This window comes from Centroberyx gerrardi, chromosome 6 (genome assembly GCF_048128805.1).
Source record: "Centroberyx gerrardi isolate f3 chromosome 6, fCenGer3.hap1.cur.20231027, whole genome shotgun sequence".
In the NCBI taxonomy this organism is placed as follows: Eukaryota; Metazoa; Chordata; class Actinopteri; order Beryciformes; family Berycidae; genus Centroberyx; species Centroberyx gerrardi.
The window spans coordinates 23,365,477-23,389,881 of NC_136002.1; the positions used below are offsets into that span (position 1 = coordinate 23,365,477).

Sequence of the window (24,405 nt, forward strand, 5' to 3'; positions counted from 1 at the left end):
GTCGCAAATTATCCTGAAGTGGGACAGAATATGAGTACTGTGGCATTTTTCAGCACTTTGAGGCACTTCACTAATGTTCTGATCAATTCTGATCATATCTTATAAGCTGTTTGAGTAAGTGGTGGAAAACCTGCACACTATCAAATTGGGAGGTAAAGAGGTTTGCTTTGCAAGACATTGGTCCATTCTATTCCAAAGTGCAAAAAGTGACAGGTGTGATGCAGCAAAAGTTTCAGCATCCTCATCTTCATTTTTTGACAATATGAGGGGTTCCTATGACTTACTACACTTGTATCAATTGAGAGCTACACAGCTACAAAAAAGACAAGAGTTTTGACATCAAATGAGGTGCGTTGAGTTTCATTCTCCTCACAAGCTGTTCTGAAATTTACACTATGGAGAATGTGAGATCTTACCTTGGCCCTGGACACTGAGACCCCTTTTGTTCTCCTCCTCTTCTGTCCTCCCGCCATCCCTCCATCTCTTTTTTTGACGTCAGGGAGTGGTGTCTCCACGGTGCATGGAGGCCCGCCCCCATGTGCCTTGTCCGCCTCCCCCTCCTCCTCCGTGGTCCTTATCTGACTCCGGCTGGCTCTGGGCGCGTTCGGGCTTGGGGTTGGGGGTGCAGGGCGGGTCAGGCTGCTGGACTGACATGGTCCGGCGCAGGTGGGTGCGCTTGCACAGGAAGTCAGGCTTTGCCGAGAGACCGAACGAGCCCTTCCTAAGGACCATACGCACTGAAGAGGATTTCTTAGGTCTGGCTCTGTGGCCAAACTGAAGGGAGGAGAGGTGCGATGCATAGCCCTCGCTCAGGAACTAGACAGACCACACAGAGAAAGAGTTAGAATCTCAGAAAGAAAAACATGTAGATTAAAGTAAGTAAGAAAAGCCAAGGGGATAGACAAGCAGAACGACAGGAGAGGACAAAAACTCCCACTGTAATAGGCAGACAGAAACATTGTCAAAAGCTATTAAAGGGATAACTGACAGACAAAGAAAGGGATAAGACAGCCAAATAAAAGTTGAACTACCTGGCACTGGTTTTGGTACTTCTTGGAAGGCCTGCCGACAATATAAATCTGGGAAGGGCTGAGGCCCAGCATGTTGTAAACAGAGATGTCCTTCATGGAGCCATAGGCAGAGTTGATCTTAATATGACACTGGTGAGAGAGGAAATAAGTAGGTGGAGATGTGTGTGGCATTTTGATGCAGCACAACCCAAGGCTACACTGCTGTGGGCCTGCAAAGTCAAAGTCAGGGTACATTATTGTGCATTTTATGTGTTTATGTGTGTTTGTGTTTGAAGGAAAGAAAGGAAATGAGTAACCAAGAGGAGAGCGAGATCACTGTGGGAGGGAGAAGCAGCTTAGTAAGACAGAGTAACTGTCCAGCTACTGTCAGAATGGACGGTCTCTCTGGTAAGCGCCCAGTAACGTACCTCCTGCACGAGGTTCCTGAGAAAGATGGTCTTTTGGCGCAGGGGATCATGGACCAGGCCTTCAGAGAAGAATATCATCCCATGGGGGAAGTTGTGCTGAGACAGCCAGGACACCACGCGCTGCTTCTGCATATCAGGGCGGCCTGTGATGTAGATGATCAGATACCCCAGGTCCTGCCAATGCCTGCATGCAAATACACAACATCTAACAGACTGCTATTCACTGACAGCTACGAAAGTGATATTTTGATCAGTACAGACAACTTGGAGGAGTAGGAGTGTCACTTTAAGGGAATTGGTAATTTGGTTACATTTAGCTAATCATAACTCTGACAAGTGCCATTATCACAGAGAGCACAGATTCAACCACCCAAACATGCACACAAGCATACACACACACACACACACACACACACACACACACACACACACACACACAGAGGATAGTGTTGCTCCTCAGTAATTAATGTTTTTATCTGTCTGAACTCTTCTTAATCTGTCCTACTCTTTCAAGAGGTGAATTTTCTTCTGCCAGGCTGTAAATAAGAACTTATTCCAAGGTGATCTGCCTGGTTGAGTTAGATAAAGCTTAGATTAAAAAAAAAAATGTACACATAAAAACCCACCCACCCACACACACACTAATACAGAGACAGTTACCTGACAACGTCTACAGCTCCAGGACGGACCTTGGGGTCACTGCCCATGATGGACACACTGGCAGCAAAAGAGCCATCTATGCTGAAGACCACACACTCCATGCCCCGCGGCAGCACTGTCAGGTAGGCCTCTGCACTCGTCTGATCCCCCCTTAGGACACAGAGGGTGGGAGACAGACAAAAGAGACAGAACAAGAGTGCGTAAGAGCATAAGAAACTAGAAGGGCATTCGGAGCGCAGACCACCGCCAAGGTTCGTGCTATTATTGCTTGTTCGTGAGTCGGATCCGGATCCGCTCCAAAATTTAATGGGTTCTTCCTTGGCCCATGCTACAACCTTCCATGAAGTTTCATGAAAATCGGGCCAGTAGTTTTTCCGTAATCCTGCTAACAAACGGCACTGAAAACATAACCTTCTTGGCGGAGGTAATGAGAGATTGCAATTGCTACACGTTGGTTACTCCTTACAAACCCAAGGCCGTCCTTTAGAGCGCACACACCAACACAGGTATGGAGAGCAGAGATAGAGGGCTTAATTCAATAATTCTGTCTTTTCTCTGTATTGCCACACACTAATTTTTTTTTTATTTTTTTTTTACTCCATTTGATAAAGCAACATTCTGTGAAGGGCATGCTCCCACTGAGCACTAGACGTCATGCTTTAGCTCTTATACAGCCCAGGATCTTTTTGGCAATGTATAGTCCAGTTTTAGACCCAGCAGTAAATACATTATTACATATTTAAACAATGCATAAACAGCTGTAAATACCAAAAATATGCACCGGAGAAGTATTTTTGTCATTTACCCCAGAAGACATCGTCTAAGACGTAGACATCTACTAAACTTTTCACTTTTTAAACCCTATGCAGCATTGTAGCCTAGATGTCTATAACCATTTATCATTTAAAGTCCCCATGAAAGAAACTCCCATTACTTTTACTTCCTGGAAAACAGTGTATCTTTAATGGTGGCCTAATGCTGCACCAGTAGGCGTAAATATGAATTCCAACCAATAAAACCATCAGAGATTTTTAAACAATCCCGTCCCTCCACCCCTCCCATCAAATCAAACTGCCTTTCTCTCCCTGACTGATATTCCGTTGGTTTAGACTTTTGAATGATCCCTGACTGCATCATGTCCCGCCCCAACATCCTGTTTCAACAGGAAATACATCAAATCAAGGAAGTAAAGATGCCGTTTCATGGTGTCTGTAAACCAACATAAAATTGCTCAGTGGGCTACATGGATGCTGCCAGAGGAGCCATGACTTGATGCTTACTTGACCACCATTTTAATGGGATAGACTCCCAGGGTGAGCTTCTTGCTCTTGGGTATGGTGTAAGTGACTCTGCCGCTGCTGTTGGTCACCTCCGTGTCAAAGTGCACCCAGCGGCCAGACTGAGGCTGTGTCATCAGCAGGACGTCCACCTGAGAGGGGCGGGTCAGGAAAACAATAGTGCTTAATGTAGGTCTTTGATACACACAGTTATACTGTGATGTTTACATGGGTACATCATGTACAATAAGCAATCATGCTGGTGCTGAAACCTTTTCTCCAGTCAGGGTGACCATGTCCAGGGGGCCGTACATGAAGCGGCCGACCAGAGTCTGTGGTCCCTCCTCCGTGGCGATGATATCATTCACCCGGTGGTTGGCAGTGACGTTCTACATGGCAAGAAGGAGCATAAAAAAACAATAAAATCACTGCCGGTATTTCTCCTCTCTTTAGAAGCCATAAAGACACATTATGCCACAAGAGAAATGACTGCTGACGTTTTCACTGCTTTGATGCAATTCATTTCCAATTTTCAGTGCCTAGCTTTTCATAAGTGCCGGTATGCACTGCAGGACCTCACCAAAAGAGGGTGTCAACTCTCTATTAAGCTTCCTTGTTGTTTGGTTCTCCTTACCTCACCCTTCAGTGAGCAGGGTGAGTACCTCCAAGTGAGCCAGCAGAAAAAAAAGCTAAATCCCTAAATCTCTTTTTTGCTGAGATTGTAGCAATTGAATGGGATATTATGAGCGGCCTAATCTATGACTCTCTGACTGTGTAACAGTCAATGCAAAGCAGGAGCTTATTTTGGTCATGGGCCACCATGCCAGACATTTGAAGGACTACCTACCATCTTCTGTGACATTTCTATATCCTTTACTTTATCCAGGGAGTTTTGCTCAGCACTCTTCAGCGCTCTTTTTCAGCAACACCCAGCTGCTTCACATTGCACACCTTGACATCTGGGTGCTGCCCAATAGAGGGCTTTCAGGTGACGTAACACACACTTCAGCAGCATTGTGGAGTTCCTCAGCTCTTGGGCAACAGCTGTGAACGGCACGTTGCGTTTCTACCCTTATGACTTGTCATCTCAACAGCATTGAGATGTGGGATGTGGTTAATTCCTGTGCTGATTTTGACTGGGAGCTGATCATTTTGCCACTGATACATCTGATCAATTTAGACAATGTCAGCTCTTTATCTAGTTAATCATAACATCTGAGGCCTGTCTCACAAAGCGGGTTTAGCGGGTTAGCGAGCTAACTTTGGGCTTAACCCTGGCTTTCTGGTCTCACGAAGGTGGCTCACTTTATAGTGGGGTTGATTATCATGGTAACTGAGGCTGCATGGCTAACCTGCTCCAGAGCCAAAGATGTACGTTCAGGCTATCAGATCCAAACATATAAAAAGCCCTCCTCACCAATCACCTCTCTGGAAAAATTGCATCACCACTAACATAACATAAACTTTATTGCAACAATTTGATGTGAACAAAACCAAATGAATGTGACATGTAATAAAAAGAACTGTACAGGGGGACACTGTTGAATTAACAGATAGGGAGGACTGTTCACAGGGCAACAGTGCTGTTTTCCACAATGATTTACTATATCAGACATATTTTATTCATTAGATCAGAGATATGATAAATGTTTGTAGTGTTTCCAGGTTTTCCCACACTAGCTATAAAAGAGGGCTTCTAACAAATAGCAGGTAGCTTACATTAGCTGACAGAGGACAGAGTTCAATATGTCTTTTGTAGGTGTTTTTATAGACTATGCAGAGCATCCTAAAAATAAAACACAGAAATTCATGTAATTATTTGATCCAAAAAAGTAAAAATGTCCACGCCCAATATTCATTCATTACTACATTGATAGTTCTTCCCTAGACAACCTAGACGTGCTAAAGCTGGTTGAAATTCAGCTGTTTTTTGTTTTTTTTAGGCAGAGATGGTCTGATGCTGATGTAAGTGAGAACACTGATGCTGGTAAACCAGTGCAGACCAGCATAAAAGTGGACAAAATATATATTAAGTTTGTCATCTGCTAAACCAGCATTTATGGTCAGAGCACAACCAGCGTAAACTGGCCACCAGCATAACCAGCTTTGCTAGTCCGTGTCCACCAAGCAACTTCTTGAGCGCTTGAAGCGCTTGGGTTGAGCGCTTTGGCAGCGTCAGTTGCGCGCTGGACCAGGAAGCGCAGAGAAGACGTCTCTGTGGCTTAGCTAGCAAGGCGAACTAACAAGACTACAACCAGGCAAACGCAAACCAATTATACTGCTGGATGAATGGCTTTTTGGCTAATGTTAACTATGACACTATAATGGGTAAATTTCAGTGTTTAATATTAGTTAAGGTTTCCTCCACATACTTGTGCAGGTTTGATTATGGAGAGCTGACAAAATACTTTGTAATGGATGTAGCGTAAATGTAATTTTACATCCTTGTTTATTGAATTGATTTCATAAGAGAGGCCATGATCACATTTTATTTACCTGAAAATCTACACTTTATTGATAACATTATCTGAGTGCTCACTGAAAGATAACAGAACAAATATTGCTATGTGTTAATGTGATCAGCCACTTGGAGTATTTTACATTGTTTGATAACTGATTTAAAGGATTTGCCATCTAATGAAGAAGTTAAACATTTCCAGCTGCTATACTATTTACATATTGATTACATTTATCAATAATTAATCGTTTGTCAGCACCAGGCCTTACCTACTTATCCAATGGTAGTAGAGTAAGCTCACACACACACACACACACACACACACACACACAAACACTACACAAATGGAGCATCACAGTCTGCTACATTGTGAAAGGAAAGCCGCCAGACAGTGTTCAATATCTAGTTACATTTCCCTGATACAGTTCACTGGTAATTCTCTGTGCAGTCATATGTGAAAATAGCATAACAACATACCAGTATCACCATCCACAGACACACATACACACACACACACACACATACACACACGCACACACCCCCAGACAGACACAATGTGGAGAGGAGATTGGTTGGAGAGTCAGACTCCTGCCCTGAGTAAAGGAAACCGTAAAACCCTAACCCAGTGACAAAGACCTCTTAATAGCAGAGGAAGATCAGAAATAGATGCCGAGCCTTTCTGAATAGTATCACTCTCCAGTGGATGAGCTGGCAGTGCCCAGATTGAATCAGCATGCAGCAGTGGGGGACTAGCTGTAAATCTCTACATATCCTATTCAGGCCAGGGCTACTCTTCACAGCTGCTCATCTTCAAGCACTCACATCAGAAACATATCACATCGTTGAGGTGAGGCATGAACAAGATTACATTAAAATGAAACTCCAGGCACACTGATTCAAATATAGATATGTTCCCATGGTACACCAGATACACAGTTCTATATATAGTTATTTTGAAAAGCAAGCAGTCACTGAATTCTTGTGTTTAGAAAATGGCAGATAAAAGGTGGCCTGGGTGAATAGCATCATGACCTTGATGGATCTAGTCTGCAGGGCTCAGCAGCTGTATCAGGTAATTGTGCAGGTCTGCTTCAGCACTCCAAGGCAAAAGTGTGGGTGTATTTTAAGAAATGCTGGCCTCAGTCCACACACACACCACAATGTTAAAGCATTACAAACTCAGCAGTTAATGGTAAATGTATTTTTAGTTTGAATGAGAACCATTGTAGCAGAAGAAGCTGTGAGAAAAATATTTTTACTGCGAGTGTGTGTGTGTGTGTGTGTGTGTGTATTTCTGAGAATAAGAGAAGCAAATATACATTGTTGAATATCTAGTTCAATAGTCCTTTGTTAAAATATTTATGAATTTGTCCACATCAGTTTGAATATGAACTTCTAAATTCATTTAATGGGCCATAAATTCACTTTGCAGTTACATAGCATTAGTCACTTTGTCTATGTATAGAGCAAACTGATATGTTAGCATATCTATACCCCACTGACCACCAGGTAACTTAGAATCCTCCAGACTGACGTGTCCTTTGTCTTCCATGAATAAGAAATGATGGTTTTATTACCCTTAGTTTGACGTGTGTCCTCCTGCGGAGCCATTTTTCTCGTGGGCTGGAAGGAGAGAAGGGAGCCGAGTCCAAGCTGTCGGCTTCCTGGGTCTTCAAACAGTCACATCGCATGAGCTGTCATAAACACATATGCATGTTCAGGCACACACACACAAACACACAGTCAGCCTTTGAATCCAGATCCTTCCATTATCCTGACAGTATCTTCCATCTATAGTCACTCTACACTTGAAATCTTGCTGCACATAGACGGAGTGGCGTACACTATCAGAAAAAACGATGACCTGGAAGGTTCAAAATCTCAAGCCTGAAATCAGATCTGCGATTATGTTCAGGCATTGTCAATCACACTTGTTATGGAGAGCTCATTCGCCGAGAGGAATGCTGATACCGATTAAGGGCTAGGGGATGATATGAAGTGGGCTCGATGAAAATTACAGCTCACTACTTGAAAGAAGCCATGCATGTAATTTCTGACCCAATCACTGGGCAGCTTGGAACTACGGGGGATCCATGTTTGAAAACGTTGGAAGAGGAAAGGTCCGGGGAAATCAGCCTCCAACCATCATTAGTGAGATTCGCTTCAAAGCTTAACTATTCATGAAAGAAATTTAATTGATTCAACTTGATTTTAAACAAAGTCATTAACAGTAAATATCTATTACAGTGGGCTTTTGCTGTGCAGCCCAAAGTCCATGGCTATCCATTTTTATGACGTGCCATCGACTTGAGCTGAAACCCACTGATCTCAGATAATGATAGCCAGGTTTATTAGCTTCCTAGTGGCATCGATAACACTTCTGATTTCCTATAGGCTCTCTCTATTCCCCTCACGTTTCTCACACAGACGACATGCTGCAGCAGCCAGCGGCGGTGTGAAAAGGCCGTTCTCCTCACAGCTCTGGGGGCTCTGCTCTCTAATGATTAAGTTAAAAGACTGCCAGTGTTGCGAATGGCTTTTAATAGGACATGACGTGATACGCTGTTTTTTTTTTTTTTGTGCTGCTCTTTCTTTGTGTCTGAGGATTCAATGAACAGGAGGCTAGTCCTTCCCATCACAGGCACACAGACAGACAAACAGTGCATGTGAATGTAATCACTATAACAACAGACTTAGATTCAATATACTGCAGTCCTGTGTAGCTCAATGGGAAGATAATGGTACTAACACTTCCAGGGTTGAAGGCTTGACTCCCACTTGGCCCACCCATGCTAAAAATGTATCCAATCATGGCGCTTTGTGTACTTGAGTCTTGGGAAATGAACTGAGACTTGACTTAGACCCGTATGTCATTATGCATCAAGACGTTTGACTCGCGGTAAGATGTCTTGAGATGACTTGCAAGTCATAATATTTATGTTCAAAATGTGTAGGCGGATCTCTATATTTATTCTTTATAAAGCGTCCAAGCATGTAGTTACTGGGGGTCTGGAGGTCAGAAACTGAAAGACCCACAGCAACCAAGCTCGGCAGATAGTTTTGAAATCTCAGCCGCTACTCAGGCAAAAAAAACAAAAACACTGATTGGCCAGATGGTGGTGCTATAACAAGCAACTTTACACTATGGCTAATAACTTCTGAACCGTTGGACTTAGAAGTGAAATTCTTTTTTCCAAAGAATCCTTGGATCAAGCCAAGTCAGGTGTACATGGTGATGTCAATTTGGATTTTCTGTAATTTTATGTTTTATGAAAAACTTTTTCTGCTTCTTCTTTTTCAATTTTTGACTTTTTGCCTCCAAAATGTGTACATTCACTATTATGGACATAATCACTGCTTGCACCTATATTTGTTTATTATAACTAGCTCTATACACAGCTACAAGCCACTGAGGAGTGTTGATGACATTACATGCTCACTCCCTGATTCTTAGTGATAGCACACTCCATTGTGTTTTCCAGAGGTAGTGGAGCTACCGCTAGCCAGCATCATTTTTGTATGCTGTGTTGTGTGTGAAGCAAGAGGATGTAGCTCTTGTCACAAAGTAATGTCATTTGGTTCAAGGAAATGGCAAGAGTGTAGCAGTATAAAAAGAGTGTGCGTCATGGATCACACTTCACATTCCACAACCTCAGGCTTTGTGTGGCACCTGAAAGGACACTCAGGACAAAGCATCTGCTACATGGCATATGTTAAAGGAATACATCAATTTTGTGGGAAATTGGCCCGTTGGTCAACTTACCCTTTATGTGACGAGGCGATTGGAAGAAAAAACACAAACACCAACTCTGGATTACGAAAAGCTCTATCTTCTTACATTAGACCATACTAATTGCCTATGGGCACTTAAGGTACATATGTTATGTGCACAGGACAGAAATATCTACCAGATGTGAGATAATTTCGGTGGTACTCCTATGGTAACATGTAGATAGTAAGTTGACCAACAAGCCAATCTCCCAAAAAGTCGGTGTAGTCCTTTAATGGTATTAATACATTTAGATGTACTTATACCACTCCTTGATACTAGTTGGGGAAAAAGGGCAATGAGGATACGGCTTGCCTACCTGCCGGAGAATAAAAGCTGCTACATCTGTGGACTCCCAGTAGGAGGCATGGAAAAGGTGAGGAAGAGCCACTGTGGGGAAGGAGGTCAGCACATCAGGGCAGTACAGTGCAAAGTCCAGCCGTTTGGAGCCCCACCAGCTACCTGAGACTGAAACACACACACACACACACACACACACACACACGGGGTAATCCGAGGTCAATTTAGGAGCTGTGAGACCTCATGAACTTGGATCTATTTACTAGTGATAACTCAAAAAATAAGACAAGAAAATGTAGCCAGCCATATTCTCTCTCTCGCTGACCCGTTCTTAATGTTCAGGGGGATGGTCTCTGCGCGCCTTAGGGCAGAATACTATTACTCTCTGGTTAATGACATTCCCGGTTTTCAGAATGTGTGGTGTCTGTAGGGGGCGGTGTGTACTGTTGGGGAGGGGGGGCGTCTGTATCGTTCTAACTGTAACAGGTTCTACAGGGGCTGTTTGGTCTGTTTGGGATGGTATGCTGATTTATGTAGTGTGTGTTGCTGTATGGCTAGGTATTTTTGTTGTTTTTGCATCATGTTTGTTTTGCTGTGTGGGGGTTTTTTCTTGCGGGTGGGGTGGGGGGTTTGTGCAGGTGTGTGTGTGTGTGAGTGAGTGGCTGGGTTGGTTTTAGGGAGCGAGAGTCTTGATTGAGTGCGCAGGGTTTTAGGATACTGCGGCTGGTTTTCAGGTGTTTTTTAAGTGAGATGTTTTATTAAAGAACACCAAAAGTCAAAAGTCAAGGTCTCTGTCTGTCTGTCTCTCTCACCCCCTCTCTCTCCTTCCCTCCCACTCACCGTTAGCGATGGTGCTGCCCAGCCGGCCCATTGAGCACAGCGATGTTTCACTTTCCGCACTGGTCACACTGGCCCTGCGACCTCCTTCTTCTCCTCCTCCTCCTCCTCCATCAGTCTCTGTCTCGGCGGAGGGCTGCGACACTGGACCCGCAGGAGTTTGCTCACTTTCCAAAAACACATCTGGTTGGTTATGAATACTGTCCGCTGGAGAGGGTGAGAGGAGGACGGGGTGGGAGAGGGATGGAGAGAATTAGAAGAGAAGGACAAATGGAGGGGGAGGATGAAGGGAAATGCTTTGATTGCATGACAGTTGACCGGCCACATCGTTTAAATCAATGCTTTTAGTTTCCCTAATAAGATAGCACCATGCTGTGTATTGACTTGCTTTGTGTTCATCAAGGAAAATCAAAGACTAGAGTACTGAGTAGGAGGACAAGGACAGAAGAGAGGCTTTCAATGTTATTTGTGGCATGAATCACATTATATTGGCATTGTAAGTTCCAAAAAAGCATCTCGCTCTTTGGTCCTGTTGACAAATTAAAGCATTAATTAGGCTGGGTTCTTCTTTCCCAGGGGCACGTTTGTGCACAGAAGCTCTCACGTGTTTGCTTTGCGATAATACTGCATAATAAGAAAATGAGGATTTCCCCTGGCGACTCGGTTTCACCAGACATCACGGATCTACTTGCTAGTCTCCAAGACGCAGTAGAGGCAGATTCCATCAATAATTTAATTGTTGGAGAGACAAGTGTCTACCGGCTCAGTTCAATAGCACATTTATCTTAAACCCTACTTAAGATCCCGGGGACAAAAAGAGCTTCAGACAGAATATAATACAACTTCCATTCAACAGTAATATCTAACATAGCTGAACAACAGGACGCTGAACAACATAGCTATAAGGCTCGGTCTCTTTCAGCTGTCTCTTCCGTCTGAGAGCACACGCACACAGTTTTCTTCCACAAACTACTATAACACTCCAATGTTTTTTCAACCCGATCTGCAGAGTGCTCATTTTCCCTCTGTTACCTGGGCTTGTGTGTTGCTAGGGATCTGGATGAAGCTTGACTCATGTCTGAATGAGCTTGTCTTGCAGTGTTGTGCTACATGGTGTTCTAGAGATGTTGACTGTAGCGAGGTGCTAAACGAATCTAAGAACATCCACATTGTGCCGATCAATTTTCCTGCAGCAGCGATGTTATCATTAGGCTTTGAAGAAGAAGCACAAGCAACTGTCATCAACAGGAACAATTCTGTCCAGGGAGAAGGGCTGATGAGACAGAGATCAGGTTAAAGGGAAAGAAGACACAGTATTTACCTGTTCTATACCGATGTTAAATCCCTACAGTGCCATAGACCCATATGCTGCCAACGACGTACACCGAAATACTAACCAAGGATAATTTCTTCTGTCATTACATCAGCAACCATTTGACATTGCCCGTTTTTTATCCTTCTGAAAGAGGATTCTAAATTGAATCTCTCCTCATTATACTGAGCTGCTGCATTGAAAATGCTCCATTAAGCACAGTGTGTGTGTGTGTCTGCTGAGTGCATGTCTGTTACTGCAGGAATGTAAGGTTTGCAATCCATATATTGTATGCATGTCACAAACAAGCCAAGACACAATGGGCGGAGGTCCCCACCTCCATGCCATGTCCTTCACTTGCTCCAAATGAACATCAACCCAGTGGATTCATGAGTATCCACAACAACAGGAGCTGATGGCTTACAAAGGACTGGCTTGTGATGTTATGGAGTGGATATACATGGTGAAATGGGGAGCTGGTACAGCGATCAGCATCGTTGAAGGGAGCTGAGATGTAATATGAGAGCAAGTGTTCCTCCGAATGTTAAACAGGATGCATCGTGTCTGGGCCGGTCGTGGGCAAGAGAGGATCCTGCTATCGCACTAGCTACATCTCAGGGAGGAAAAGCTTGTGCTGATTGTTTGCTCTGACACGGTTTTCTGTGTTTACATGACTTGTGCTCAGACTAAATAGAAACATTAGCATTACAGAGCTCACTTCCACTCTGGATGATGTGTGAGCCTGCCTGCCTGCATACAGTATGTGTAAATGTATCAAATTATTCCCAAGGCCAGCCAGTTTACTTCATTAAGCAATTTGTTTTTGGCAGATTAACCCATTCTCAGCTTCTGGAGTGACCTTTCTGCTGCCGATTTAAACAAACCATCATCAGACCCACCCGGGTGTTGCCTGTTTGAATCCCCAGGCCGGCGAAGGATTGGCATCCACAACAGAATACTGATTAAAGGCTACTCTCTCAGGCGTGAGGGAGAATCACGTGTGGTTAATACAGTCACAGCCAGGAGAAAATCACAGCTTGGACTGTTATGATGAGGATGAAATGTCACACATACGAGATGTTGCACACAATCTTAATACAAGCAAAATATAACTGTTTGTAACTGAAGCCAGGAACATACCGTAATATTTCTGCAATTAGATTTCCTTTGACATATCACATGTATTCGTTTTGAGAAATGAAAAAAGTATTTGATGACATACGGGAAATGTTCCTGTCATTAATGCTCACACACACACACACACACACACACACGCAACAATCTGCTATCTTTAATGAGCCCTGCCCCACTCGTCTCAGAGGAGCCTTATCCTCTTTCAGTCTCTGGAACGTTAGCAGGGCTCTGTCTTTCATTCACAGCACAATGGATGGAGAGAGAGAGAGAGAGAGAGAGAGAGAAAAGAAAGAGAATGAGGGAAAGAGAGAGAGATTTCTCTGGTAGAGAGGAGAGAAAAGGGCCACTGACTGTGACGCATTTTCTGTTCTGACACACACACACACACACACACACACACACACACACACAAGACACACACACACAGCTTTAAATGCTGTGTGCTGGTGAGGAGCATCAAAAAACTGCAAGCGTGAGCAGGGAAGGTGGGGCTAGACGGTGACAAAGAAAAATAAAAGGAGGAAAAAAAGGGAGAAGGCATGAATCTCTATGTGTTCGTGTGTGTTTGACTATGTGAGTGAGAGAGAGAGAGAGAAAGAGCAAGAGAAATCAAGACTACACAGCTGTAAAAATCTTAAGTTGAAGCAATTAGATCGACCAGTCCCATTAGAGGTCACTGCTAGGTGGCACAGACAGTATACCTGTATGGAAACAGAGGGAGAGGATTTAAGCAGGGGGGTGGGGAGAGTGAACCAACTGATAAGAATGGTAAAAGGAAGGACGAGGAGGGAATTCATAAGGTGACAGAGAATGAGTGTGCTGTGGCCTTGAAATGTCTTTTTTATAATGACACAAAAAGAGACTTTTAACTCAAGCCCGCTCCACTCTCTCCTATAGGAAACTGGAGGCAGGCAAAACACACTACCATCTTCACATTAATGCCGCAGTGGCCATGTGATCGTTACTGATATAAATGACTATAATTCCACGCACAGTTCTTTTGGATGATCACATTTCCCATTGGAACAGAGCTGGAATCAATAGGAAGAGGGCTCATTCCCTCTATATTAATACCATTCATCATAATAAAAGCTAGACTGTTGATGGGTATCGATGTTGAAGTCATACCCATAGGAGCCTGATTTGATTGCCTCTCCATGCCTTCATAACAACTAATTACCATATTACAGAGCTGGAAATGAGCAACATGTGTGGGTGTTTCTTGTGTGTGTGTTTGTATGTCTCTGCCTGTGTGTCCGTGTTTACCTGTCTGTGTTTTTTTTATTTAACCCATAATTTTACAGCCTCTAAGCTTGATCAATGGAGTAGGGATTTAGACCCATAATTAAAACCCAGTAAAGCTGCAAGCGTACACTGTGTGTCTGCTTTTACACTCCATCACCTTTATCAGCACCACTGGCAGAACATGACTGAATTAATTAATCACGGCTTGGGTATTCAGTTTGCAGGACGAAAACATTAATTATTTATCATTATCATGTCACAGATTCGTTTTTGTACATAAGGCTCATATAAGCAAAACACAAATATTATTCAAGGCTTCCCTGTTTAAACGCAAGCAAGCAAACAAAACAAATAAATCAAAAATAAGCTAACGGAGGCTGGTTTAACAAGCTTGCTTCTGGATGTGTTATATACTTGGAATTGCACTGATTTATAATGATTGTATCTTGAGTAAGATCGTTTTCATTTCTGATGCTTTGCACAAAACCTTATCTTCTCATCTAGGTTCATGCTCGCAGGCTGTTAGCGCGAGTGATCAGTCCTTGTCCTACTTTCTCTCAGTGAGGTAGGAGGATAGAGAGGCAGAGAAACCAGGCGATGCGTCATAACTGCTGTTTAGAGTGAGTCTCTGTGTCCCAAAAGGAGGCTAAAAACATGCTTCAAATAAATCAGCAGCTCATTACGGACTCAGTCTCCACAACCAAGCCCTCCAGGGGGATTACAGCAGTGCTGTGCCATATCTAGCAGACTAATATCTCACACACTGTGCCTGATCCTCTGAGAGAGGTGACAGGCTAAAGGTACTGCACCACAAGACGATGAAGTGTAATTACTTTAAACTTAAGGCTTTGGGGGTTGGATTTAGCTGTGCGTCTGCAGGGCTAGCTCAAACAGATGGGAGAGCCTCTGCTATGTGTACATGTGCACCACTGAAAACTCACATCACTAAATCATAGAATAGCCCTCTCGCTGTGATTCTGTCCCACTACTTAGAATTCCTCAAAGGTTTCACGCCAGCTTTGAAATACAAAATCCAAAAGATTATCAATATGGCAATACAATTAAACCAGAAAATAGATGAACGAATTAAATATTCATTAGGAACAGAAGCTGCTCTTGTATCTCCTACTACTGTTAAATTGATTTCCAATGGCAAATGGCCCTTCTCACCTATGAGTGTGGAGCGTCCATCCCCTAGAGGGTAACGCTGGTAGCGTGGCACGGCAAATGGGGGCAGCTTGTGGAAGAGGGGCTGCAGCAGCGGCTCCAGTCTGGAGGCGGAGGGGTCCGAGGGGTAGAACAGGTTGAAAATCTGAGAGCAGGCCGGATGGAGCTGGCTCACTGAGGGTCAGAAAGCACAACGGGCGGTAGCAGCCATTAGAAAAGACAGTGGGATTTTGGTAGAGAATTTAGATGTGTCAGATGAATAGCAATAATGCAGTAAATGGGGTTGTGAGCAGTGGTGGCTGAGACTATGTTGACCTGTACATGACTGTGGAAGCTTTCTGGGAACGTAAAAGGTGAGAATTTATTTGCAGGCAGTGGGAAACACTGTAGAGCAGGCTGCTACACTGTTAAGTCAATACAACTATGTCATATTGTACTTATAAGTCAATATGGGTCACAGCTACAGGAGATCTGCACTGTCAAAATGACATTATACTCCTGTTGTGCGTGTGTGTGTGTGTGTGTGTGTGTATGCGTGTGCATGGCAGGGTGCATGTTCTCATATGCGTCACATTTGTCTTCGAGTCCCGCTGCTGCTCCTTACCCTGGACAGCAGGCAGTACAGTGCGTCTCATGGCCAGGACGAGCCCCAGCGGACAGCCCAGCAGGAAGCAGTCTGACACCTCAAAGTCAAATCGGCCTGGGTTCAACACCAGACTGGTGCTACTGCCGCCGCGCACCTCTACACTCTCTTTCATCAAACTGGGGAATAGAAATGGAAACAGAGTGTGAGAAGTTATCACGTTCTACAAATATGACAGGATGGATTTCTTGAAATGAAAAGCAAGAGTAACCTGAAATTCATAAATGTCAAAAGTGTGCAAGCTGAATTTGGGGAGGCAAATTTGTAGGCTCAATAATGTCTCTGCTTTGTCTTCAATAATTCAATCATAGGCTGGCTTGTTTTAGCATACTGAGGTGTTTTGTCGGCACCGGGCCTTTATGACTCAGCCTGAAGAGCTCTTCAGTCACCCTGTCTGAGCTTCACAGGAATCATCAGGGTTATGGTGGTCTGAACAGCCCAGCTGGCCTCAACCGTGACCCCTCCTCTACGAGATCTCTCTGCCCTCTAGCCAGCCAACACCAACATTTCCCCATTAAGTGCTGCATGGGGAAAAAGGATTACAGTCTGCAGCCACCTTAAGAAGCCAAATCAATAGGGCTTTGATTGCCTTATACTTCCATTTTCTTTTTTTCTTGCTGCCTATCTTCTCTCTCTCTCTCTTCATGTGTCTACTCCTTCACTTCTTCCCTCCATCAATCCATCAGCTTCCTAAGGCGCTGAGGAAAAAGAGATTTTTCTTATTAGCAGACAGTGGGGTTGCAGGATGGCCTAGTAGTTAGCGAGGTTGTCCCACATCTGGAGGACCCGGGTTTGTTTCCTAGCATGGCCATACCCATCAAAGTATCCTTGAGCATGATTTTTAACCCCTACCTGCTCCAGGGGCGCTGCAACCCGGCTAACACTGTGCCAAAAATAATGTCCCCTTTGGAGGACGAATTAAATTAATTAATAAAAACAAGGGAGAGAAATATGAGAGGAACAGGGGTGGGACAAGGGAAAGAAAAAGAGAAAAATAAAAGAGACATGGCAGCAAAATAGAGGTCCACTGCTTGCTAAGTGTCTCTCCTTGTTTTTCATTGGATCAGCGCTATCACCGCTGGTCTCATGCACAATTCCCTGTCAGGGCCAAAGCAGAGCAGGGTCTGGAAACATCAGAAATGGAGTGAACAAGAGGTAGACAGCTACCCCAGAGGCCATTGTGATGAGTTGAATGATGTCTGAGAAAAGGAGATTTGGTTAGACTTGGTGACTGGGGATGTCCACTGGGAAGTGCAGGGGTGAAGAGCAAATCCAGCAGCAGGAATTGTCCTTCACATAGCCAAGCTCTGGTTCAATCAAGGGTGTAACTAGCAAAGGGAAAAGGTGAGAGGTGCATTGCTATGGACACAATGTGGTGTAACTGTGAATTGATGGGGTCCTATCTTCAGTAAGGGAATTACTCATGGGTGATGTAGTTGTGATGGTGATGGACCATGTGATTTGGAATGGGAGCACTGGTTGCTTGAAGTGAGTTAACATGGCAGCCAACCCCCTCCAACCAACGCCTCCCAGCTACATTCACCTGCAGTGCTCAGTCTCCCACGCAAACTAGCTGGCACAGGCACAAACAGGCTATTTATAGTCCAGTACAGGCAGGCAGGCAGACAGGCAGGCAGGGCAGCCTAGCTGCAAATATTGATAAATAGCAGGGGGGATCAGAGTGACACATTCCAGGAAAACCTGGACAAGGGCCAGTGTGCAACATCTGGGTCGTCCTATCAACCCCTAATGCACTCATCATTGATGGACTGTAGAAACGTCATGTTTACGTCATAAGATTTATTGTATCATGGCAAGCAACTGTGGAGTTCCTTTATGATCTGGGAAATGTGTTGAATTTTTTGTAAGCAAGACACGTAACCCCCAACTGCTCCAATGTCATTTCAGAATAACCAACAGTACTAGTCTGTGGCTGTACTTGGTAGATTACAGGTTTGATTGTACATATGTGAAGTATGTGTATAATCTGCCCTCCTCTTGCAACTATTCCCTAAGCCATTGTGTGTGTGTGTGTGTGTGTGTGCGTGTTCTTGTATTTCTGTGGTTATGAGGACTACTAGATGAGGAAAATCCACCAAAGTGGAGACATTTGCTGATCTGCACTTCTTTAAGGGGCTATTTTACGGTTAGGACTTTTTGAACACAGTTTGAACTGACATCTACTGGCTAAAAAAGCATGCTATTGCAGTTGCAATCTGCTATTGGCTGATCTTGGCTGCTATTGGCTGATCCATGACAAACCACTTGCAATAGCATGCTTTTAATCAGTAGACATCAGTCCAACCTGAAAAGTAGTCTGTGTTTGGTTTACCTTTAAGAGTTAGAATTACGATTATGTTTAGTTTACGGTAAGGGTTAAGCCATGTAGTGGAGAGGGTTAGGGTTAGGAATTAATGTAGTCACTGAAGGGCTTCACAAGTATAGTAATACAAACATGTATGTCTATATGTGTGTGTGTGCATGGGTATGTTCATGCGTACTGTTCTACCTGGAAAAGAAGCTGTGCTGGCCTGTGGACGAAGTGTCTCCATCGTACGAGTCGCTCTGCTTGCGGCTGAGCAGCTGCCCCTCTGGGCCGTGGCCCTCGTTGGGGGCGGAGATATCGATGTTGCTCTTACTCAGCCTCTTGCTGGAACTCAGGCCTGGGCTGCCCTCCCCTAGCAGGCCTGGGTTATCCTGAGTAGGAGGATGAGAGTGTGGAACATACAGCTTCATACACTCACCCACAGCACTGGCTGTACCAGGCAATCACACACAATCAGATAGATAGAAGTTAATATTTTTCTCAGGCCAACAGGTGAATGTGGGAGAAATACTGTGGCTGCGCTGACAAGAGTGATTCTATTAGATATGAGCCAACTGAGCTGATTTATGTTTCAGTGAGGATGAGGTGAGGTTAGGGACGGTGGAGAGGAGGATGGCATAGGGAAGGAGGGGAGAGGGACTGACAGACAGAGAGCGGGGATCATGCAGTGCTTAATGGGGTAAACGGACACGAAATGACAAACTAGCTCACACGAGTGCAGTGCCACGTCTTGGGATGGCATGTCAATACTGTACATTTACACGCTTGTACTGAGTACTATAGCAACATAGGTCATATTTTCCTGCAAGAGGACGACTTGAACTTTCACGGCATAATTTTACATTAATTCATAATTAATTCCACTGATGAAGACAAGGTATAACACAAGCATGTAATCTTGATGCATCAGCTGTGAAATTGTGTTTAGCCATCTGTTCATCATCCCCCAAACCTGTATAGCCTGTATATAGTATATTGCATCATTATGTTATCAGTGTGATCTTAGGCTCCTACCTTCAGGCTCTCAGTACTGTTGTTCCTGCTGCTGTTGTTGGGGCTACCAGGCCTCTGGTGGTTGCTGAAGCACAGCGCGTCGAAGCACAGCACGCCCCCCACACAGTCGCCCATCAGGCATACCTGCTCGAAAACATACGCACGTACACGCACGCAAACACACACATACACACACACACACACACACATGCGCTCGATCAATGTAAGCCTCAACAGCAGGCAGATTGGAGAGGCCTATGAATGTCAATAAGAAACTGAGAAAAGCACATATTTTACTAGGATAGGAAGGCGCCACACTCTCAATGTCCAAAAATAGATCTCTATTGCTCTATTAGTTAATATCATGACGTCCATCCATTTCTATCCATAATAGCAGAAAACAAGTCAATAACAGATATTGTCTACTTGTAATTACCTTTATTGTAATCACCTGTGGGGTTGTTTACTCCAATCGCTTTGATTGTATAATGCTCTCTTTTTCTTTTTTTTATGATCAACACTTTATTTGGTTTTTAAACAGACATAACAACCTTAAACAATGGGCAATTGTAGATGCTCTATTTTTCTATCGTTGATTGTCTGATGAAGGTCATCTAGTCACTCTAGACTGAAACATCATGGTTTTAACTAATAAATAGAGATCTATTTTTGGACATCGAGAAAGTGTTGTGCCTTCCTGTCCTAGGATGCAATTTTACACCTCTTGTCTTGTTCCTATAGCATGGATTTTCCTTTCCATTTTTTCATTAATTAGTTGGACATGCTGCCATTGTACTTGTTGTCCTGGCTTTTTAATTAAGTTATGAATACTCACTGTGAAGTTGTGTTTGAGAGCACAGAGTTAATGCTGTTAAGTTCTATTTAATTGTGCAGCGTCTCTGTATGTGCCTTTACCTAATTAGAAGACACAGGTTGTTATCAGGAGCCAGTTTGTTTCCAGGTGCGATAGAGTTAAATGTGTCTGCTGACAGAGAGCTGCAGTCCTCTGGAGACCTGAGCTCCCACAGTTTCCACAGATTACGCAGCGCACTCTAACTCAATCTTTACTTCCTTTGACAATCATTGACTTCCATTAAAGTGACTGCAGCCCATTACTGGATTGTGTATGTGAGATTAGAGAGTAGGAGATCTCCTCTCCTCTCCTCTCCTCTCTTGATCTCCTCGTTCCTTATGACTCATGCCCTGTGCGTCAGCGGGCCCTGCAGGAGCTTAGATACAGAAGGATGGGAGACACATTATGGAGTTGGACATACCTGACCCGTGAATCCTTGGCCATCCTTTGACTGCAGGAAGCTATGGTAGACCTGGTTAGCCCGGGCGATGACAGTCGCCACCGCATCCTGGTAGCGTGGTGAGACGATGGCTAGGAGGGGGAGGGCAGCCAGCGGCAGGTGGTCCACACTGCTGGACACACAGCTCTCATCATAACTGTATGGGTTCAGACTGCGCCGGGTGACAACAGGAAAGAAGGAAGGAAAAAGCATGATTAAAGGATCAAAATAGTCAGCAAATAAAATTGTTTATAATCACTGCATGTGTGTTGTTGTTGGTATGGCCCTGTGTTAAGTATTTTCTCAGACCTTTGCACAGAGACAGTCATCAGTTTCTAATGTACAGAAATGTCAAAATAAATGGAGGTTAGAGAAAGTTCACAAAGTGGATGCCTCCAAAAATCAAAGACTCCTCCAAGAAATGGGGCAAAGTTATATATATATATATATATATATATATATATATATATATATGTTCCTTGATAAGCCTCCCCTTGGTTGTCCTACATTTATTAACTTGGCAATGTCTCTCATTCAATCTGTTCACAATGTACTCCATCTGATTTAAGAATGGTACAGTGTGTGTGTGTATGTGTATGTATACGCCTTAGTGTTCGTGTATGTATGTGTATTTATACGGCCATGTTTGTGTGTGTCATAGTAAGTGACAGTGCACACGGCAGACCAAGCGAGACCCTTTATTTGACAGCGTGGGGAAACAGTGAAGGATCGCGTTGCCCCGTATGCTCTTCTTGAGCAGCGGTGCCAACCCTGTCACCATCTATCAGATGCTCCGATTACAGGAAGTGGCCAGCACCGCCATGCCAAGGCTGAAATATGGCAGCAGCCATGGACTCCTCACCACACTCACCACACTCACCACACAGAAGGACAGAACCTCTTAGCACAGTGTAACCCTGAAGGCAAGCAGTGTGTTCTGGAGTGGCATGTTGGTTGGTAATATTTTCATCTCTAGTAAGTAAACATGAATAATAACAGGCAATATAAACAAACTAGCCCACAATTACTCAAAATGACCAGCAACCCAATCAGAATGATATGAACCAAGTTTAGTTAGAGCCAAACAAGTGTCATTACAAAAGATAACCACTAAACAAGTGAGGGATTTATCAGCAGATAGGAGTTTTGCTTATTGAAACATCTTCTTAGATTCCTATGGAATCTTAGATGGAATCTACCAGTTCCATAACTTTGCAACTTTGCAACATTAAAAAATATTGTGAAGCAACTGTTCCAAACAGGTTCCAAGTAACGCAGCAATGGCTATAGCCAAGTTAGGTAGGAAGCATGCTAGTAACTACTTTAATGTGTCATTAAAACCACCAACGCCTTATGCTAATCACATCAACAAGTAACATCTAAAAGAAAGGTCCTTACCTCCGGCACAGAGTTGAACAAGGCAAAGTATGTGATTTTAAAAAATGCTGAAGATGACGGCGCAAAAAAAACATAACAAAACAGTGCGTAGTGATGTCATATGATGAAGTTTGGGATTGGCTGAGCAGATTTAAGGCAAGCACTGCCCTTCAGGACGTGCAGAAAAAATTATCAGTAGAAGTGGTTTGGGCTGGCATCAATCATGGCCAATCAGATCAGCTTCTCTCACTCCCTTTAAAAGCAGTGTGCTCTCTGCCATGGTGCACTGACAGTTTCGTAATGGATGAGGAGAATCCAGACCGGCTGCACCAAAAAAGCTCCTCCCAAGAGGAAGTCGATGTCCTTGTTCGGGACATGCAGAGTCACAAGGAGCAAATATAGGGCACCCCAAATATGCAACCAAGGGTAGATGATGTCCCTTTTTAGGCTGAATTCACATTTCTGGAGATACTGAAATCCCAGTCATCATGTTTTCCATGAGTAATGATGCACATCAACAGTTTTATGTTGGAAGACACAAAAACCACATGTGCAGATACAACTAAGGTTGTAGTACAATCAATAAAATGTCTTTCCATTATTTTGTTGGTTGCCAGTACTTTGTTTTTTGTGATTAAAAAGGTTGCATCCAGTTAGTCATCTCCATTTACATGCGCACAATAATGCAACTATTGCCAATACTATGAGTATTACGACTAGTAATAGTACTACGACTTTATGTTCACATTTTAGCGTAAAAAAGAATTTGCGTGTGCCTTGGCAACTGAGTTCTATGGAGACAGTTTTTTTTGCAGGTCAGAGTTGTTGTGGAGTTCCATGCGGCAAACGGCGTGCCTCACACTGCGCACTGCTCATACTGTTCATACAACATTGCACTTTTCAGCCTTGTTCTTTCACTGAAACATGAACCCCTTTTAGGCAATAGTCCAATTAAGCCGTTTACTTGATTGCATAAACTGACAACTCCCCATAATAATCCCATTTACACAGACTGAAGTACTTTCAATTATCCAGGCTAGAGGAAAAAAGTAACTTGTTACACCTGTTACACCATTATCAAATTTTACCAAAACAGTTACAGCCATGATTCTGTACTACCACATAATATTTTCACAGCTGAAGGCCTATCTCTGTTGCAATTACAAAATGCCATGCTTCACATGCTACTTTTGGGAAACCTGTTGGATAGAAGAGGTCTTTTATCTGTGTGCCACAAAGCTGTGAAATGCTGGAATGTGTGTTTGAGTGGTTTTTTTCATTATTTTCATTGCAGCTTCAAAACCCATCAGAATCCACCTAAACAAATAAAGAAATACAAAATAGAGGAACCCTGGTAAGCAAAAATAGTCAATATTTTACATCCCTATTCATTTTCACATCAGACTGAAAAGGGGGCAGGATCCAGAATCAGGATCCAGAATGGGTTGAAACATTATGTCACACTTGAGAGGACACTTGATCTGCTCCGGCATAAAATTAGGGCCCCAGGGCAGTAGAATAACATACATTTAATTATTATTATTACTTCTCATTAGAAATAAAAGCTCTATGAACATTTGTGTTCTTATTTTTATTACAATATTGTGTTACCGGCATTGCGCTTTGCATTATGCCTAACAACGCCTCTCAGCTGTTCTATAATCTCTGTAAAGCATGGTCTCTCATGGGTTATAGCCTAAACAGTTCCATCTGTAGCAGCTTCACTCACAGTAGTCTCCCCATAGGACTAGGTGCTATTAATGAGCGAGAGTGAAGGGAGGCACTCCCCAGGGCTATGGCTATGATGTCTAGCTGTCTGTAGTTGTGCGTAGTGAGCATCTAAAGCCTCTCGAGATGCTGTTTGCGTCTGCAGTGTAGATTTTTGAGAGGGACTCTGAGATTCTTCCACGCAGATTTGCAAGAAAACAGAGAGAAGAAAACTGGAATCGTCTGTAATGTGCTGTATGTCATTAGAACTGCACTGCACATAGTTATTAGCATAACAACTGTGTCACTCTTTCTACAGAAGCTGCTGAGGAATATTCAACTCTGGCAACGGTACAGCAAAGGCAACACAAAAGACTGGTATGCAACTATAATACAAAATGCCACCAGGTTGTCTCACAGTTTAAACCACTGACAATGATTTGTTTACAAGGTGGGTGTTTATTGAGGAT

At 43.5% G+C, this 24,405-nt stretch overlaps 1 protein-coding gene across 1 annotated transcript in view; it reads right to left on the reverse strand.

The window, feature by feature from the left end:
* Positions 1 to 495: 495 nt before the first annotated feature.
* The window catches only part of pitpnm3 (PITPNM family member 3), a 64,575-nt gene continuing 40,665 nt past the window's right edge, over positions 496 to 24,405 (reverse strand). The window contains exons 6-19 of the mRNA XM_071914653.2: positions 20,834 to 21,023; positions 19,581 to 19,703; positions 18,750 to 18,937; positions 16,202 to 16,359; positions 15,601 to 15,771; positions 10,743 to 10,946; positions 9,922 to 10,070; positions 7,411 to 7,527; positions 3,648 to 3,764; positions 3,379 to 3,527; positions 2,099 to 2,248; positions 1,439 to 1,622; positions 1,032 to 1,160; positions 496 to 816 (exon numbers count right to left, since the gene is read on the reverse strand). Of these exons, the coding sequence (XP_071770754.1) occupies positions 496 to 816; positions 1,032 to 1,160; positions 1,439 to 1,622; positions 2,099 to 2,248; positions 3,379 to 3,527; positions 3,648 to 3,764; positions 7,411 to 7,527; positions 9,922 to 10,070; positions 10,743 to 10,946; positions 15,601 to 15,771; positions 16,202 to 16,359; positions 18,750 to 18,937; positions 19,581 to 19,703; positions 20,834 to 21,023 (2,350 nt within the window). The remainder of the gene's footprint in view (positions 817 to 1,031; positions 1,161 to 1,438; positions 1,623 to 2,098; positions 2,249 to 3,378; positions 3,528 to 3,647; positions 3,765 to 7,410; positions 7,528 to 9,921; positions 10,071 to 10,742; positions 10,947 to 15,600; positions 15,772 to 16,201; positions 16,360 to 18,749; positions 18,938 to 19,580; positions 19,704 to 20,833; positions 21,024 to 24,405) is intronic.